Source organism: Monopterus albus, unplaced genomic scaffold (genome assembly GCF_001952655.1).
Source record: "Monopterus albus unplaced genomic scaffold, M_albus_1.0 scaffold34.1, whole genome shotgun sequence".
In the NCBI taxonomy this organism is placed as follows: domain Eukaryota; kingdom Metazoa; phylum Chordata; class Actinopteri; order Synbranchiformes; family Synbranchidae; genus Monopterus; species Monopterus albus.
Window position 1 is genome coordinate 2937662 of NW_018127914.1, and position 18855 is coordinate 2956516.

At 40.7% G+C, this 18855-nt stretch overlaps 1 protein-coding gene across 10 annotated transcripts in view; it reads left to right on the forward strand.

Moving 5' to 3' along the window:
- rbms3 (RNA binding motif, single stranded interacting protein) overlaps window positions 1-18855 on the forward strand; it is a 252071-nt gene that overhangs the window by 135373 nt on the left and 97843 nt on the right. For all 10 annotated transcript variants that reach the window (XM_020597445.1, XM_020597442.1, XM_020597446.1 and 7 more), the window contains one exon: window positions 9183-9274. In XM_020597445.1, coding sequence (XP_020453101.1) covers window positions 9183-9274 — 92 coding nt within the window. The remainder of the gene's footprint in view (window positions 1-9182; window positions 9275-18855) is intronic.

The following is an 18855-nucleotide window of genomic DNA, read 5'->3' on the forward strand; positions in this document are numbered from 1 at the left end:
ATCTTTCTCACCAGCTTCTCTCTTAGTGGCTGGCTCAGTCCATTTTACAGCACAACCCTGGACTCCCTTGTCTTGCCTGTTGATAAATGCCTCAGAGGACACTGTTGGAAGGTGAGGGGGTGTACCTCCAATCATCTCTTATCCCACACTTAACCCATGAATGGTAGGAAAGTCACAATGAAAGATATGGCCTTCCACTGACCTGCCAAGGCCCTGGCCGCTTGCACATATCCTGACTAATGATCATACCCTTGATTAGTTAAGGAAGGCATAAATCATAACTGCAATGAAGAAGGCTAGCTGGGGGGTGGCCAGGCCGTTCCTCATGACTAACTAACAGACGCATGACAAAAGAAATGGGCCTCAGAGTTGTTTGGAGGAACAGGACACTTTGTCTTTCTCTAGATTCTAATCTTTGAATCTGGCGTGAGAGTTCCTCCATATTCCGAGGCCACTATTTCAGTTGATCTGAGTTTGTTCAAATACTTAGTCTGTCCTCGCGTCTCACTGGTGGGGCTTTCAGGCCTACTACCTTACTCCATTACATTGCTTATTACGATCTGCTGGGGATAACATGGTGGTGCACAAGATGGCATCTAGCACAAATATATTCAAATGAGAAATTTCTCACATATGGCCAGACTGATGGCAGAACAGGTATTTTATTATACCCAATAGATGAAGTGTAAAAGGAGGACTGCACCTGCTCCTTGTGTAAAAATGTGCTTGTACTGCTTGTGGCATTTTCACATCAACAGGTACCATAATGGGCAGCTTTTCAAGGTTGTTTGACATTTTAACCTGAGTGTGTGTGCATACTTGTTTTACTATGAATATACATCAGAGTAACATGCGGTTTTGTGAATATTGTGTGCTTGCATTTACCAGCTTGTGTTCGCTTGTATACTCTTAGGTGTTAGTACTTAGCTGTGGAAGTGCATGTGTGAATATACATGCTGGTGGGCAAATTTGAGTGTGTGTGTGTTCTTTCCGATATCCATGTGGGGGTTCTGTATAGCCACTCAGTTTTTTGCCACAGGTCTCATTTTAACAACCTCTTGACAAGTAATTAACACCCTTCAGGTCTCAAACCCTTTCTCGAGTGCTCTTCACACATTGCATCAAACACATTAGGTTTTGCTATTAAGCTAGCAAGCTGATGGAGCTGAGTGTTGATGCCATTCACTGTGTACAGGTCTGAATGACAATGATGTTTGCAGTTTTACTCCCACAACCCCCCCACACACACACACACACATACACACACACACCCACAAAAAATGTTCTGACACTTCAAAATCAGAGCTAATGCTAATGCTACATCCTCTGAGACCAGACTTCATTTGCTCTTGTACCAGGTTTCAGCAGCACAATGTGGATTGTAGCATAACTGTAGGCCTCTCCGCTACTATCATGCTGAATTTAGAGCTGAACATGTAGTCAAAGCCATATGGTGATGTATGAATATATATTAATTTAATAAGGAAAGGAAGAGAATGAAGAGACAAATGACAAAATAAATAAGAAATGCTGAGATAGAGAAGAAATTATTATGGTGAACCCATATGTTGAAATACTTTCATGTCTGACCTTGGGAAATGTTAATCTCACAAAGTACTGTGTTTTACATTTCATCCTCGCTTCAGTATTACCGACATAGCTTCATTATGATATTTCCTGTGGTGTTATTTGGCAGTCATTACAGAATTGGTTTCTGATGAATTACAAAACAGTAGAAAGTGTACAGCTAGCATCAGGGTTACATGAATGTTGAATGTGCATCCAGTCTTTTGGCAACCGTATTCCTTAATTCTGTACAGTAGGTGCATTGCTGTTATACAGAACCCATCTATAATACTTGCACAGATATTGGATGAGGAATTTCTTTTTTCAACCTTCTGTTCAGTTTATCTTGCACAGTGAGCTACCAGTCCCCCCCTTGGCTCTAAGCCCTGGCACTCTGCCCTCTGCAGATCCCGACTGCAGCTCTCTGACAAGGACACTCCTACACCTGAGAGAGGAGATGACAAGAAATACAATACAGCCAATAGGCTGGCTGCTTCAGCCCAAGACGAATGCCTTTGCTATAAATCCATGTTGCAGGGTTGATAAGTTAATTGCCTGTACTGCTATCTCCTTGCCTGTGTCTAATATAAAAGAGCTCAATGTAAGAGTTATTTTACAACAACTGGGTATTTTCTCCTGTAAGTGCCAGGCAGGCAGGATGGTGAAACTAGAGGGGCCTTTATTTTGACTAGTTCTAATTTCTGCAGTGAGTCTGCGTGCGTAAAAGCAATTTCAAATAACTTTTTGCATGTGTTTGTGCTTGCATATTTTTGTTTTATCTCCCCTGCACAATGTGTATTTAGGTTCATGAGTGCAGAAACACTGTATGGATTTTGACCTTTTTCATGTTTGCAGATGATGGTTTATTTTATAGGATATCAGATGTAGATGAGGTGGTACTATTATTTTTAGGGGAAGTGTTGCCTTATGACTTGTCAGTGCTGTTAATGCTCTGACAGCAGTGATGTGGTCAGAGGTCCTTAACTCAAAGCTAACATTTTAATACACAACTTTAAAAAAAAAAAAAAAAGCATGTGCATTGCAGATGTGTCCTGTTGGATCCTACAGCTAAAAGACAGATTTATGATCCTCCCATTTACTCACACACCCACACATGCACACACACACAAGAAATTTGGAGGTCACACAATCTGTTGTACACACCCATTCAACAAACACACAATATAGAATCACACATTCACGCACACATGCTATCACACAGTTTAGTGGAGGGCAGCCACAAAAGTTATCATCAGTCAGCTGCTGTAGAGGCAGGATAAATGGAGGAGAACAGAAGAATGCAGTCCCAGTGAGGATGCTCTCCTCTGGGTTTGGAGAGTGACCAAGGCGGTCTCGGCTTGGCCACATTTAGCCATGGATGCCATGTTGCTATTTAAAACCCCTGTGCTCTCCCTCAGTGTTTGCACTTCTCACCACAACCTCCCCAAACCACCACCCACCCTCCCTGCAGGGCAGAAGAACTGGTCACACCCCCAGATGGACTAAGGACATCTATAAATGTACTGTGCACTGTACAAGCATTGAAGTATTTCAGTGGCTTCTTTTCAGTCATGTATTGTAAGTAGTTTTTTTCTGAATTGTTTCTGTGAGGACATGTCACATCAACAAAAGAAGTTTCTCAATGAGAATAACTGTCACAATTATTTTGTTTTATTTTTCATATTAAATCATCTGTTATTTTTGCGCAGGCAGTCAATTAATCAAAGTAATTTTCAGAAAATAAAGAGAAACATTTTCCAAGGGAAATTCTAGTTTTTAGGTCCAGTATTTAGGTTGCTTTGTCCAATCAGCATTTAAAAGCCTAGATGAATGAGAACGGCTGTGTTTTTCATGCACCGTGAAAGTCTGCACAGCCTGATACCATCCCTACAGTGAAGCATGGTGGGCTCTTCTGAAGTCCACTGTCATCTTCAGGTCCACGGCATGATGCCAAGACAGTGCTGGAGTGGTTTTGGGACAGTTTTTGATTTTTAAAAATCAAATTTACACGTTGACCTTGTCAGTATGAGTTATGGAGTGCTGCAAAAGCTGCAATCAATTAAAAATTCAATCTACCACACAAGAAAGTGTGCAACGAGTGGAGGGGTCTGAATACTTTCTGAAGCCTCTGTATCTGTGGCTCCAAGTCAGACTGAAGTCAAAATGATGTACATACTGTTGGGTTGAACGTGATGGGTACTACAGCTGTACCATGAATCATGAGATTTATATTACAGGGGTTGTTATGCATATTTGTCCATGGAGTAGCCCATCTATCTCCTCTATTACCCATAATTACTTTTAAACATGCAAAGAACGAATTATTAACATAGGTGTGACCACAATGATTAATTACCCATGTGCAAGAACAGCTTCAGAACTCTTCTTGATGACTCACAAGAACGTAAACAATTACACTATTTGCCACTGTTTGCCCCGTACGCCACTGTGATGCTCAGTGACTTGTCGTTGATTCATTATTCATACTTAGGGATTTATTATTCCATTGTATGCTGTGCAAAATGAGATCATTAGGGTTGAATATGAGAATGTGAAAAATGGAAATATTGGGGAAAATGGTGGATATACTGAGTACGAAACTCTAAACAATCCTGTATTAGCAGATAAAGAATGGTAATTTCCCCAGAAGTAATTAGGATTAACATAATATGATGGTGAATGCATGAATGATGCATGGATGATTGATACGTTGATACACACACTGTAATAAGTCCCTTATCTCCACTCTCTGCTGAAGACTTTTGTGTGGAGTGTAGCCTAAGGTTGCATTTGCTGTAGTTCTAGACCTCCACAGGGGGGCTATGTTAGAGAGCACCCTGCCTGATACAACATACAAGAAGCAGTGGTAAGCATACTGTAGCACCGCCCTGTAGTAACTGATTGAAGATGGCCCTTTAATCTTGACAGACTCACTGTTAAAGCCATTTCACGAAATATGATATGGCAGATCATGTTCTCCGTATTCCTCTCACAGACACACAGTGTGTGTGTGTGTGTGTGTGTGTGTGTGTGTGTGTTATCCTTCCTATGTACTGGTATACATGTGCTTCAGCATGTGCATTTTTAGTGCACACCATTATCAGCAGCCATGCATGTAGTCAGTCTGTGTGAGCTGCTTTTAAGTGACAGCTATTGATTGGATGTTTGTGTTGTTGCGGAAGTTTCAAAGCAGCACCTTGCCCTCTGCATCCCACTTGAGATAGTAACTCTAGAGTACCCGCATTAAATTCAGTAGTAGTACAGCATGTACTTGGCTTCAGAAAGGCAACATCTGCATGCCTCTGTGTGTGCGTGTGTTGTGCAAGTGTGTGGAATGTGGTCTCTTAAATTGAGTGTAACTTTTTTTTGACCCTGCTGCTTTTCCACAACTATGTTACTGACTTTTCCTCTACTCAATGACTGACCAAGTCAGTAACATAGTCATTTCTGAAGACATATACAAATGTAGTCCTGGAGAGATAAAAAAAAATTTAAAAACATGTTTTCTGACTTCCACTTCCTCTGATGATATTTAGCCATGCTGAAGGTTTTAGCTTTGCTTGGCCAGGTAATAATATCCAGTATTGTTCTGTACAGTATTATTTCTATCTCCACCCCAATACAACAAAGGTGAATGGAATTTTGTGTGTGCCTCACAAAAATAACAAACATTGCTAGCTTTTTTGGTTAGCCTAGATGGTGTTTCAGCAAATACATACAAAAAAATATATATTTTATTTTGAAAATGTATTAAATGCTACATATACAACTATAGCTCTGTCTTGCAAGTACTCAAGGAGAAGCACTCACAAATACATACAGTATGCACACATTTACAGAGAGTCAGACTTCTCTGTAACCTCCACAACTATTCTTCCTGATAAAAGCACAAATGGAGATTAGCAATGTCTCCACCAAACAAGTGTTAAACAGTTTATTCTGCAGCTACAAATCAAACTTTCCACTTTACAGGATTTATATACACAGTATATATCTGTTACAATAACCACGCAGAGAAAGAGCAAACTGGACATGTTACTGAACTTCTTCAGTGCATTCAGCTGACCCCAAATAACCCCTTTCCTCACTCCTTTTGTACACACCCTTTCTTTCTCTCTCTTTCTGTCTGCCCTTCCTGCACTTCTTCCTCCATTCAGAGCCATCTGAATATAGGTCAGCGCTAAAAAATGCTGAAAGTTTGATAAGGGCACTCCAGGTAGTGGTGGAGTGAATATTAAATTTGTAGTTCAAGGTCCCAAGTATCCACCATTGGAATATTCTGATTATTAAAGAGAGTCAGCCATCGCCCAGAGGGCCTTGGTAACAGTCTGTGTGGTTCTCTTAATGTGCTGTTAATATGTTCTTAGATCCAAAGTGAGGGGAAAAAGTGAAGTGTGCTTTCATTGTGTCAGTTCATTCAAGTACAAAAAGGCACACCCAGTGGTATTTAGCCTTGCAGACTGTTTTGGTTTTACTCATCTAGAATTGGAGATATCCTTACCTGAGTTTTTCACCTCTGTCCTAGTGCAGCTGAGGTGAACACAAATTCGTTTTCCATGCTCACAGCGTTGAAAAATTGCTTTTAAAATTTTCAACAGCAGCAAAACGAAAAACAGTGTCTCTGTTACTCCTGTTATTCCACCTCACTGTGAATTTATTTCAGCCAGAACATCACAGGTGCAGGGGAAATATGGGAATAAAAATCGGCCCAAGACTTTTTACTGGTCCACCCAAACCCATCTGGAACCACACATATACAGCCCTTCACACGATTCATGTAGTAAATAGAGGTTAAGTTAACTAGAATGATTTGTAGGAATACCGACACCTCAATTATATGTATGTATTTTTTATGTTTAATGTTCTGTAGTATCTAACTAATTTACAGAAATCCGTTACACATTCTGTGATGATTAGTTTGCGAAGAAAAACTGTATGAGAAACACCTGACGTCATCATATTGCTAATCCAAAACCACAGTAGGTACAGTCTCTGAACCTAGGTTGACTCTCACACACACACACACACACACACACAACTTAACATTAATAGGTAAGGTAACTGGTACTGCTGTTCAGTTTTCACTGTGTTATATTGTGTTTAAACTCCTCACTTTGCACTCTCTGTAACCACAAGTTAGTAGGCTATAGAAGGCATGAGATTAAAATTCAAATAGGACCATATAGCAGTAATTGTAGAACAAGACAAGTTTTGATTTTAGTGGCTTTCTGTAATAAAATGTTGAAGGTCTGAGCTAATCACACACTTAGAATTTCTGATGAAACAAAGCTTTACAATATTTCCCTGCTAAGTAAAGTCAGACCAGCTTCCTGGTGTTTTCAGCCTACTGCTAATGTTGTAAAATGGGACCGGTTTTTGTAGGCTACTGGACTTACTGGGACCTGTGGTCTTGAATCCACTCTTCTCTGTCGTCTGCCATTGATAGTCACCGTGACACATTGCTGTCCATCTTTCTTTCATGCTCCCTCCTCAAGTATTTGTGTCTCTCCAGTGTTTTGATTTTTCAGTCTGAGCCACCAGCTCAATTTGTGTAGTGACCCACTGGGGAAAATCACAGTTCTTCTGGTGGACGCTCTGCCATTACACAGACATGTGACTAATTTCCTGAATAAAAAATTAGTTTAGAAACATAATGAATGCAGATGCTACCACACAAAACACAAGTCGTCACTAAAGAGTTTAATGAGTAGTTATAAAAACAATGTGACTCACATGCTGTAGCCGTCAGTCACCAGATCTCAACCCAACCATAAACCAATAGCAGAGAAAAGTCTAAAGCTTTTCTAGCACCATCATCAAATCACCAGGAGGAGGAAACATTTTGGAGAGCAATGATCTTCATCCCTCCACTAGAGTTCTGGAGACTTGTAGTCTACGCCGAGACACTGAGACTGTTACGGTAATTCATAGTTTATAGACAGTTTATGCTGGTATTTTGTTATCCATCTGTAGTCCCATGAAATTTGTTCAGTAACGTTTGTAGTTTTCTTAAGCTAAATAAATGGTCTAATTGCAGCCGCTTCAAAAAATCCCTGATAGCTTGTGCTATTCAAAGAAAAGGTCCAGTTTTTTTGACTGTCATCTGTATTTGAGTCATGACATTTCACTCTATATATTTTTACAATTGAAGACCCACCCCTTCCAGACCCACTCTAATAGCCGGCCGTTAACCTGTCCTCGCGTTTGATTTCGCTCCCCCCACAGGTTATGATTTACACGTTGCGCCAGATTCCTTCGCCGCCATCCGACAGGAAAATGACCCCCAACGGCCACCCCTTCACCACCAGTACCACCACGCAGACAGGCATCACACACAGCACAAAGAGAGATGCCTGTTGACTGTACAGTATAAAGTGAAGTGCGGTGCGCCCACGTGATGAGAAAGCGAGGTGCTGTGTGTGTAAGTTTGGTCATGTGTGTGACTGCTTGTAGCATGATGAGGTAACCGCCACAGCAAGTCCCCCACCCCCCACCTCACATGCTTTATCCTTTCCTAATTACACTTTCCTTCTGAAACAGTGGATCAGAGGGCGCCATTGACTGCTTTTAATCCGCCACCAAATTTTAATTAACACAGACGTGACCCCCGTCTCCGATACATCCCGGAGAATGTCTGGATCACAATAACTCATAAATCACAGCCACAGATTTCATTCCCTCTGCTTTCCTCTGCTGATGAATTTCCAGATGGGGGCTGGTGGTTGTTAATGTCAGAAAAAATATGAGAGACGGAGAGAGCGTGCTAGAGACAGAGTGGGACAGTAAGAAGATAAAGGCTACATCTGTGAGAAATATAAGTGTGTGTTTTTACTGCAAGTGTGTAGGGAGTTAAAGAAAGAGAAAAAGAGAGGCAGCGATAGCTCTGGTATGCTTTGACGGATTTTTTATTTTTACCGAGGAGGGGATTACAGAAGCTGTGAAATGGCATTTTGTTAATATGCTGGGTGTTGAAGAACAAGATGTCAGCCAGCCAACTTCAGTCTTAGAAAATCAAAAGGCTGAAAAGTGAAACATGAAAACGACTCAGTGGTGCCTCTCTGTGTGTTTGTATGTACAGTATGTGTGTAATTTTTCTTTAATGACAGATTTTTAACCATGGACTTTTCAGAAATTATCATCTCATTATACTGTAGAACAGGATTATTATACATGTTGAAATGAATACATATCAGCTTGAGTCATTAAACTGCAAATCAGATTTTCCCTTCAACAGAATTGCAACAGTGATGACCTTTATTCCTGATTTACCTTCCGCTCTGTGCTTATTTCTGTGTGTGTTTGCTCATGCACAGTGCCTACATCTGCATGTGTGTGTGTGGAGGTGCAGGTTGAGGTGGGCAGGGTGCCGGGGTTTGTTATTACTAAATCGTTCATCCATGCTACTAATTAAGATGCATAGCGTCCCCCTATAAGCGTCAGTGTTGCTAATTATCAAACAATGTAGTGCTCACCAGATATGAGAACTGGCAGCCTCTGTAGTCATGTTACCAACCTATTACTGCTACAATTACCCAGTGTCTGTCATTCTCCTTGTTAGTCATCTGCCTTCATTTTTCCATTTCTCTCTCTCTCCCTGTCTTCTTTTCTCTCTCCAGGCTACGGCTTTGTGGATTTTGACAGCCCAGCTGCAGCACAGAAGGCCGTGTCATCTCTCAAAGCCACTGGGGTGCAGGCCCAAATGGCCAAGGTAAGTTTAAAAACAAGTTCCTCTTGCATCGTCATTTAACTTTAGTTTGTTTGGCATTCAGCTTTAATGTTATACACTCAACAAACTTAAATGTCGATGGATCAGAAAGCGCCGACGTACAGTACAAACTGGTTTTGTCCATAAACATATTTTTAAAGAGAGCGATTTTCTGCAATGCTTTGCTGTTTTATGAAAGACTTGCTCACTGTAATACAAGAAGATTCTCGAATGTGGGTGTTAACTGCATTTGTGTCTTGTCATATGACAAGCTGGGAGGTGATTGTGATGTAGATCTGTTTTATTTTACTGACATGCGCTGAGACATGACAAAGCTGTAGTGTCACGAGTCAGGATCAAGACTTTGCTTGTACATTTGTCAGTGCCTTTGGTGGTTATATGGACTTAGTTGTGTGTGAGCTTTGTCTGTGCGTCTCATCATTTCACAGCAAACTGGGTTTGTTGCCAGTGTGCGAGCTCACCCTGCTTTAACTCGGGGTTAACCAGCTACTTGTCCTGTGTTGTGCAGTAATATTAGCCTGCTGAAGTGGAAGCAAATGAGAGAGGTTGTTTCAGCATTACAGAGAGGGTACAATGGAACCAGGTTGACAGACACCGATATACATGGAGAGGTGTGGCATAGAGGAAGAAGCATACAATACTTGTAGGGTATGTATAGTATTTATTCACCATTTACCTTAGAAGCATGTACTGTATATTAAAATTGTGAGTGAATGTTGATTGTTACCTGTTTGGCTTTGTGTCAGTTTTAGCAGATTGTCAATTAGCTAACTATCTTGTTAGTTATCCTCTAAAAGAACTGTGGTACCAGAACAAGAATCTGACTTGTTGGTTGTATGTGAACTCTCAGTCCTTGCTAGCAGTGATCGTGTTGTTCTCTTCTCATTTTTCTTTTCTAATCTTTTTATTTCTTCACTGGTTCTGCATGCAATCACTATTAAAGCACAGGAGGGGCCTCTATGATAGACGAGCCCATGTGGGTAACCCAGGCTACTTTTTGCATCAGCCAAAGATTGGCTGGTGTCAGAAAATCTAAATAGGTGAACAAAATGGCAGTAGCATTAAAGCAATGAATATGGTGATGACTATGAGGGTAGTGAGTGATTTTCTCAGATGAGATGGTCCGCATTTCATCTGATCCAAAACCCCCCACTGAAGCTAAAGAAGCCCTGATGAGATGGAGAATGGTGATGGCTCCAGTGAAGATGACAGAGTTGATGATAACGATGAAGGGTGCAATTATTTTGATCAAATGGGATGAGATCTGACAGGAGGAGATGATATTCTGTGCGGTGCTCAGGTGTGCCATTTCTCAAATGCGCCATTTGGCCGTTTCGCTCTTCCCACCAGTGTCCTTCTTCCAATATTTATAAGAGGGCAGGCTCTCAATATACAGATAAGAAGCCATGCTCTTTGTCCGTTTCATTTTAAGACCACACTTTTCATTGCTCCCCTTTTCTCAGTCAATATTTTCATGAGACAGGTCTCGTTTCCCAAAACAAAAGAGCTGACCTTTTTAGAATGTTTGTTTGCATGTGTCATTCATTTCCTATTATTTTCTCTCACCATTTGTGTACAATAGTTTATTTTTGAATGTTCCCTCGTTCTCTTCACACAAATGGAAAAGCATTCTATGCTTCAGCTCTGTGCTTTTATCACACTTGCAACGGACATTAAGGAGTAGTTTGCTTTTATAGACTCCCTCTGCATCTCTCTAATGTCGCTTTACCGGGTACCACTGTCATCAGTCTATCCGCTCCTCCTCCTCCTTCTCTTGCTAACCCCCTTCTCTCTTGCTTTATGCTGTTTTCTCATCCAATCTTTGTTCTTCGGCACACACACTCACACATTCATAAACACATTTGTATTCACATCGACCATGCATTGCACTGCAAAACATCCAGTGAGTGCAATTTATTCCCATCAATAATTAACGGCAGGCTGCTTTTGTATTTGCCTACCTGCCAAGGTGTCTCTGACACCTTTCGCTCTGTCGTTGCGGAGCAGCATTCTCCTGGCGAGGCCTGATGAAAAGCCCAGGTGAGCATTGGGGAAGGTGTAAATCAAACAGACGATTGCTAACGCCACGGATGACTTCCACGATAAAAGCATTCAGGCTCATTCTCTCACTCCCTCTGCTCCATTTTGTCACATATATTTCCTCACAACAAAGTAATAAACGAATTAGTCAGAGCCAGAGGCTTTGAGCTCATTAAATAAAATCGTCGCAGTAATCAAGTTGTGTCTTTTTCCTGCCTTGGCACCATTAAAACGCTTTTATTAAGGTGCCTTATTTTAAACACAGCTGCAATGGAGGCAAGGAGAGAGAAACAGAGCAAAAGGGGAAGCATCACTTGATTTCCTCTTCTCCCTCCAATGTTACATCCTGCTGTCTCTCTTTTCTACTCCCCTTGGAATTTGAAATACCAAGGCAGCAGAGATGAAACATTGCCTTGCTTTTGTCTTGCCCTCCCCTGGGGACGGTGACAGCGAGAGGGAGGAGAAGAGCCATAATTAAGACACCTAAAGGACACATCCCCCTGTGCCTCCCTTCCTGTCACTCACCTCTGCACAAGTCATAGATAAGAGCATTTAGCATAGGTGTGGAGTATGTGTGTGACTGTGTGTATGTGTGTGCCTGCAGTTGTTCATAGATGCCTGCTTGTATACACATTTTATTAATTTTGTGTACATACTTACCACCAAATAGAAAATTTGTTTATATGTCTTTGCACGCTTGCTCGTCTTAATGTATACAAATACATAAATAAGAATGTTTGTATTTGAGCATATGTGTTAGTCTGTTTCTATTCTTGTGCATGCTAGGTATTTTTTACTGTATATATCTGAAATGACATTGTTTTTAATTTAGAAAAACTAAACTAATATTTAGTTTTACATTTGAGTAATGTTAATTTTTTCAGTTGCAGTCCACAAAAGTACAATACATTTTATTGTAACTGATACTTTCTTAAGTGTTTTTACAGTAGCTTGACATTTTGGGAGATCATTTTTCACATTCTTACAAAGAGTTGGATGACAAGGTTCAACTCTCATGTCTGTGCATGACATAAGATTCTACAGCTGGGAGGTGGTTAGTCTGGCTTAGCATAAGGACTTTAGGCAGGGGAAAACAGCTAGTCTGGCTCTGAATTTTATAGAATAAATATATGTGCTTCATATTGATAATAATTTACAAGAGGACTGCTGTTTATTGTGGTATCAGAAATGTGTCCCACATGTTTGTATGTGTGCGTGTATGAAATAGAGTATGGACATGCATTTCCCTTCTCACACCGTGGACTCCATTCTCTGTGTCACTTTGTTCAGGTAGCTTTCCGATCTGAGAAAACTGACACGTTGAGTGGACTGAATGATAACAGGTAAACGCAGTGTCTAGCTTCACAGACGCAAACCTGTCAACCAGCCGCTCGACTCTCTCTCCGCAGGCTGCCATTTTCCCCTTGAGCCAATCAGACTGAATTATGGGAAGGGCGCCCTCGATTGTGGTGTCTGTGTCAGAGAGGTAATTCTGCCTGACAGCTGCTTGCTTTCAGACAACAGCCAGTCTTTATGGAAATCATCCCTCCCTATTCCTGATGCAAGTCAGCTTCTGCTGATAACGGCACAGATGAAAACAAAGCCGTGCTTTTCTACAGTACTTGCTTTTTTTAAACTCCCTTATTCGTTTATTTATTTATTTTGTCTCTCAATGTGGACAGCCTAGAATTAGCTAAACATCCTATGGCATCTGACAACCTATATTGAAATGGCACTTAAGACAAATATAAACTTAGAGTTGGCACTTGCTTTTTTTAAAATCTGAACACAAATCCTGTGATGCTCATAAAGATGAATGCAGATCTGTGTTCTTGGAATTAGTTTTATCCTTCAAATAGTATGGGCATTTTTTCTGGTTTCTATTTGCAACGTATTATACAACGAACTGTGCCTACTGTTACTAAGCTTTCGAACAAAGCAATGATACCACCTTATGCCTTGCTTTAAAGAGTGGGGATGGAGCCTGTGGTGCAGTGTGCCTCTGTCACCACCCTCAGTCCAATAGCCAAAATTTATAAGGCTCACTGAAGCTACAGGCAGAGAGAAAGGTGCTGCTTGCCCTTCACTTCACATTACAGTGGAGAAATTATGCTAAAAGCATCATTAATGTGCCTCCATGAAGTGGATCCCAAATGTTGATGACAACACAGTGCTCGCACTGGCCCATCGACTAGCAGTCACCAGCCAATGCTTCAGATGGTTTAGCAGCACAAAACTAACCGCAGTGCTAAGTCCTCTCGCTCTCACTCTCTCATTTATTCTCACTCCCTTTCACTTGCTCTTGCTTTTCTGCCATCTCTTTGTTTCTCTCTCCTGGGGAAGGTTCCCTGTCAGTATCACATTTCTATTCATATGAGGAGCACGAATTTCCCTCTGGGTGGTCTGCAGTCAGTCAGCAGTCCTCTTATTATCCTTTAAAGGTGACTCCTCTGACGTCTTAGCTCCATTAACACCTAGGAATCCTCAGTTTACCTCAACACAGGGTGACCTGTATGCGATAATCAAAGGGGCAACATTGCTGTTGCAGATGGTTACTAAGAGCAGCTAGCAAAGCCTGCCTTCCCCTCAAGCACTGGCTATATCTGGGTAGAATATAGTTGGGATACATTACATTGTAAACACAGGAGGATAATTGGACAGACCTCAGGGATACAGGTGCTCACTCAGCAGCATCACTCACCTCTCCGTTCGATGTGTGCCACATTGACTGTGATGCCATTTTGACATTCACTGCAGTGTTTGCTCGCAAAGCATAATGTGTCAGAACACAATGTGGTGATCAGCACTTTCCTCCTGGACTGGCCATCAACAGGGACATCTTTATGATTATAGTCACTCACAGCAGCTCATTTACTTCCATAGTTTTTTTGCCTACCGTGCTTGAATACAGCATGTAAGGATCTGAATGAGACTAGTCAGCACATAAGCACGTTGTGTATATACAATTCACTTCTTTGTTGTCATGTATAATTTTATCCTTTAGCAAGCACCTGTAGCTTTAATACACTCCATCAGTGACAATATTGCTTTCAGACACTGTAGCACAAAGCTAGTCATGCTTTCTCTGCAGTTTCCACATCTCCCTGAATGCACCTAAGCATCATGTTGATTCTTGGTTTGTCTTGAATTTAAAAGAATTAAGCTGGCTGAAGTTTTGCTTATGATATATTTTCAGTAAATCAGCAGATTTGTATGCAAGCTTAGGTTTAAGCTAGTTTATGGACATTTTTTCTATGATGAGGTGTTTCACTATTGTTTTCCTAAAATGCTACTTTGACACTGGCATGAATAAAGGAAAAAGTTGATACCTGTAGAAATATCTGCAGTGCAGTGAAATAAAGTGACTCATAAAAAAGATAGTTACTTGCCAATGGCTCATTTTTTTTGCAGTGTAGTTAGCTGCAGTGTGGCTCAGTACACTGACCCCTCCCTGTTCCTCATGCAGGAGCGATAGTTTTGAAGGGCAAAGCCGGTGAGACTGAGACGGACCATCTGATGAGCATTGGCTCCCAAGCACCTCCATTGGCTTCCACTATCTCTGCCGTCTAATTACGCTTCAATCATCCGCGGGAGCGCTGCATGCGGTAAATTATTTCACAGAGCAGTGTGAAGACGTGCCGAGCTTTGAGCGTGAGAGAAAGTGAAAAACAGTAGAAATCAGTGAGAGCTCCAGTGAAAAAGAAACAAAGCACAAAAAAAAAAAAAAGTAGGAAAGAGAAAATGGAGTTGAGAAGGAGACAATGTGAGAAACATTGCAGATAGAAAGAGCACTGGAAGGCGAGAGTGAAAGGCCTGGCAGTCATAATGTCTCCTCCAGCCTGTGCAACATGAAACAGGCCAGCACTAATGAACAAAGTTACAAACTTATCACTTGTTGGCAGAGAGAGGAGTGAGAAAGATACTGCGGTAAGAAAAAGTATGAATCCTACACAATTTCCTGGTGTTCTGCTTCAGTTGATCATAAGATGAGATGTTCCTATACATAAAAATATAAGCAAACACAATGTAATTTAGCTTATAACACACTCAGTCTTTCATGTCTTTTATTGAGCAGATCCATTAAACATTCACATTACTGATGTTAAGTGAACCCTTGGATTTAGTATCCAGTCAACTTTCCTTTGCAAGCAATGACTTTAAACAAGTGTTTCTGTTATCTGCAGGTTAAACCTGCACAACAATCAGAAGGAATTTTGGACCAGTGGTAGATTTAGTCCATTGTTTAGGGTCATCGTCTTGCGACTTCAACCAACTTCTACTGAGCTTCAGCTGGTGGACAGTCATCCTGACCTTATCTTCCACCCTTGATAAACATTCCACTTGATGGTGGCAAGCTGGTCCGGCCCAGAAGCAGCAAAGCAGTCCTAAATCGTGATGCTCCCTTCACTGCTTATCAGTGTTTGGGTGATGTTTTCATGTTGCTATGCGCTACCATTTTTTCACCATATGCAGTGCTGCATGTCCTCACGACCTTCGTTAACTTAGTCATCAGTCCTCAAAACATTTTTCACATTTGCATTGTGCAGTGTCATAATGCAAATTTCAAACATGCAGTGATGATTTGATTTTATTTAAAAAAATTTTGTGTGTAGTGACTCCATGTAACCATGCACTTCACAGTGCATGTGGGATGCTCAAGAACAGAGATGTTAGCCAGCTCTTAATCCTTTAGTTGGTTCTGTGTTGTGCATTTAGAGCCATCTTTGCTGGGTGCCCACGTCTAGGGAGAGTAGCCACAGTACTAAATTGTTTCCATTTATAGACAGTTTCTCTGACTGTGAACTGACGAATATCGAAACTCTTTCAGATTATTTTGTAAACCTATCCAGCTGTATGCAAATTAGCAATTCTTGATGATAAGTTTTCTGAGCTCTCTCTTCTGTGAGGCAGCAGATGCTTCTTGTGAATACCAAAGTGAAAGTGTTGCGTGTTGAGTGTTTTTTTTTTTAGTTAAAGTAGCTCTAACCCACACCTCTAATCGTGTTTCATTGATTGGACTCCAGGTTTGCTAACTCCTGACTCCAATTAGGTTTTTGTTGTCATTAGCCTCAGGGTTCAGATACCTTTTCCAACCTACACTGACAACATTTGAATGACATATTCAGTATAGAAAGCAGCTTTACAATGATTTGTAGTGTATCAGTAAAAAAAAAAAAAAAAAAGATTGGATTTGCTCATAAAGAAAACTTTGACAAAGATCTGATCATATTGCAAGACAAATGTATTTTATTTCAACTTGAAATAGAGAGACAGGGAGGAAGGGAGTAACTAGCAACAGACATCAGCAGCATCAATATGACTAAGCTTGGTAGTGCATGACCGCTGCTGTGTGCACAGGGGAGCCATTTGGGTGTAATTATTTTCCAGTATTTCTTCTTGACAATTACTATACAGTATATCACTACGTTTGTTTTGTTTTGTTTGTGGGTGTATATGTGACTAGTGTCAGTTCTGTTCCCAAATTGCTTCACAAAAGCCTTGTATATAACTGGAGGCTTGAAACAGTAAAGGCATGTATTCTGGGTATGTTCAGTGCAGCCATTCTGGCTTTGAAACAAACATAAATATGGCTTCCTCCAGTCTTGGTAATGGTTACAGTGTGCAGTTAATAGAATCTCTTTGATGTGGCAACAGTACCAACCTGCTCGCTGTCTTTGTGAATTGATCTGGCTCAATTAGCAGGTCAGCGGAGACGGTGTTCAAAGGACTGGGCTGACACACATACAGTATAGCAGACCAGGTGACAAAGCAAAGGAGACAACCTGTGAAGAAATGTGAATCTTGGAAAATCAGTGGTTCAGTGTTATGGAAAGCTTTCCCCAAGAATGTGGTGCATTATTTAACCAGTACAAATTTGATTCCCTCTGCCATGGATTTAATTTTGATTTTAACTAAGCAACTAAGTTCTAAGCATCTCACCAAAACCTACTTAACTCTGCATATGTATTACAACTCTTTAGGAGCTTCTGAACACACATCCAGGTCCTTTTGTGTTAAACTATGTGTGCATTGTACACAATGAGCCTTATCTTCCAGCCTTCCTCTCTCCCTGATTCAGCTAACCCATTTCAATTTGTCTCCATCAGTCATACTAATTAACTCGGGGATTAGATTCGTCAGTGCCAGCCACCCCTAGTCCTCCCTATATCCCACCATCTCTCCATCTATCTCTCCATCCACCACTGCTGTCCTCTGCTATGCCATGTTGTCGGTGCACAGTGTATGTGGTGTCCAGCCTCAGCAGTTATACTGGCCCTCTTCAGTACTCACCTGAGGTATAGGAACTGGCTAAGCAACCGGTTTGCTTGTGGAAGAGCAGTCAAGACAAGGGATTACAAAGCAAGAATGTCAAGACTGTACCTACACACACTCTAGATATTATCTATAACAGTAAAGGATTAGATTATGAGCAAAGACACATGCAGTGTCACAGAATGTGCACTATACAGTAGGTCTGCATTTGCATTGACTGAGTTAGAGAGAGTGCATGCATAGATGTAGCAGTAATGAATGTTTTGGCACCTCTCTCATTCTGATGATCATTTAGGTCATTAATACACAAATAACAATCAATATGCGTTTGCAAAGTTTGTACAGTTTTCATAATGAACAATATTATTACGACTATTTATTCATTCATTCATGTTACTAACATGAAACTGCAAGAGTATTGGCAGATTGTTTGGTCTAAGCGGTGCTTTACAGTAGCACAAGGCACACTACCATATCAGTAGCTACAGTGGCTCCTCTCTTATGATCTACTGAGAGTAGAAATGTCAGTGTAAATATACAGTTTAAGAAATGTAGAATATCATATGTTGATGCAATCATTGTATTATCTCTGATACTGGGGATAAACAGAAATAATGACATCAAATATTCTTTTAAAAAAAACCTTAGAGTTAAGAGCAAACTGAAAAGAATGACAGTGACAACACTAAAGTGAACAAAGACCTTGTCAAACTCCTTCAGACTACTATAGATTTCAGTGGGAGAACAACTGAAGCTTTCTTTTATGTCATTGTTCATGTTTATCCTGGTATTATGAAATCTATGCATTTTTAAGAACCATCTACACATTTACTTACTTTGGAATCAGGTAAAATTCTCACTGCTTATACACACACGTGATGTGACTATATTAAAGCAAAGGGCCTTAAATTCTTATTTAACTTACCAGAAAAGTCCATTTGATTAATGGAACCCTTCTGCCGCAGCAGCACAGTCTATATGTCAAATTTAAGATACTGGTTACATCTAGCTGCATGCTCGTGTGAATCCACATACCCATCGCACTGAGACTCATTCTGTGTGGATCATATTTAATGGTAGTTTTGGATGCTGCAGCAGTTACATTTTTGTCAGACAGAACTCCTATTGATATATGTAGATATATAACACAATGTACTTTGGTTTGTCTTTGTGTGCAAAAGAAAAAGAACAGTACAGTTACTTTAATTCCTGCATTTAGTGTCTAATAACTGTTTCCTAACAAGTAAAAG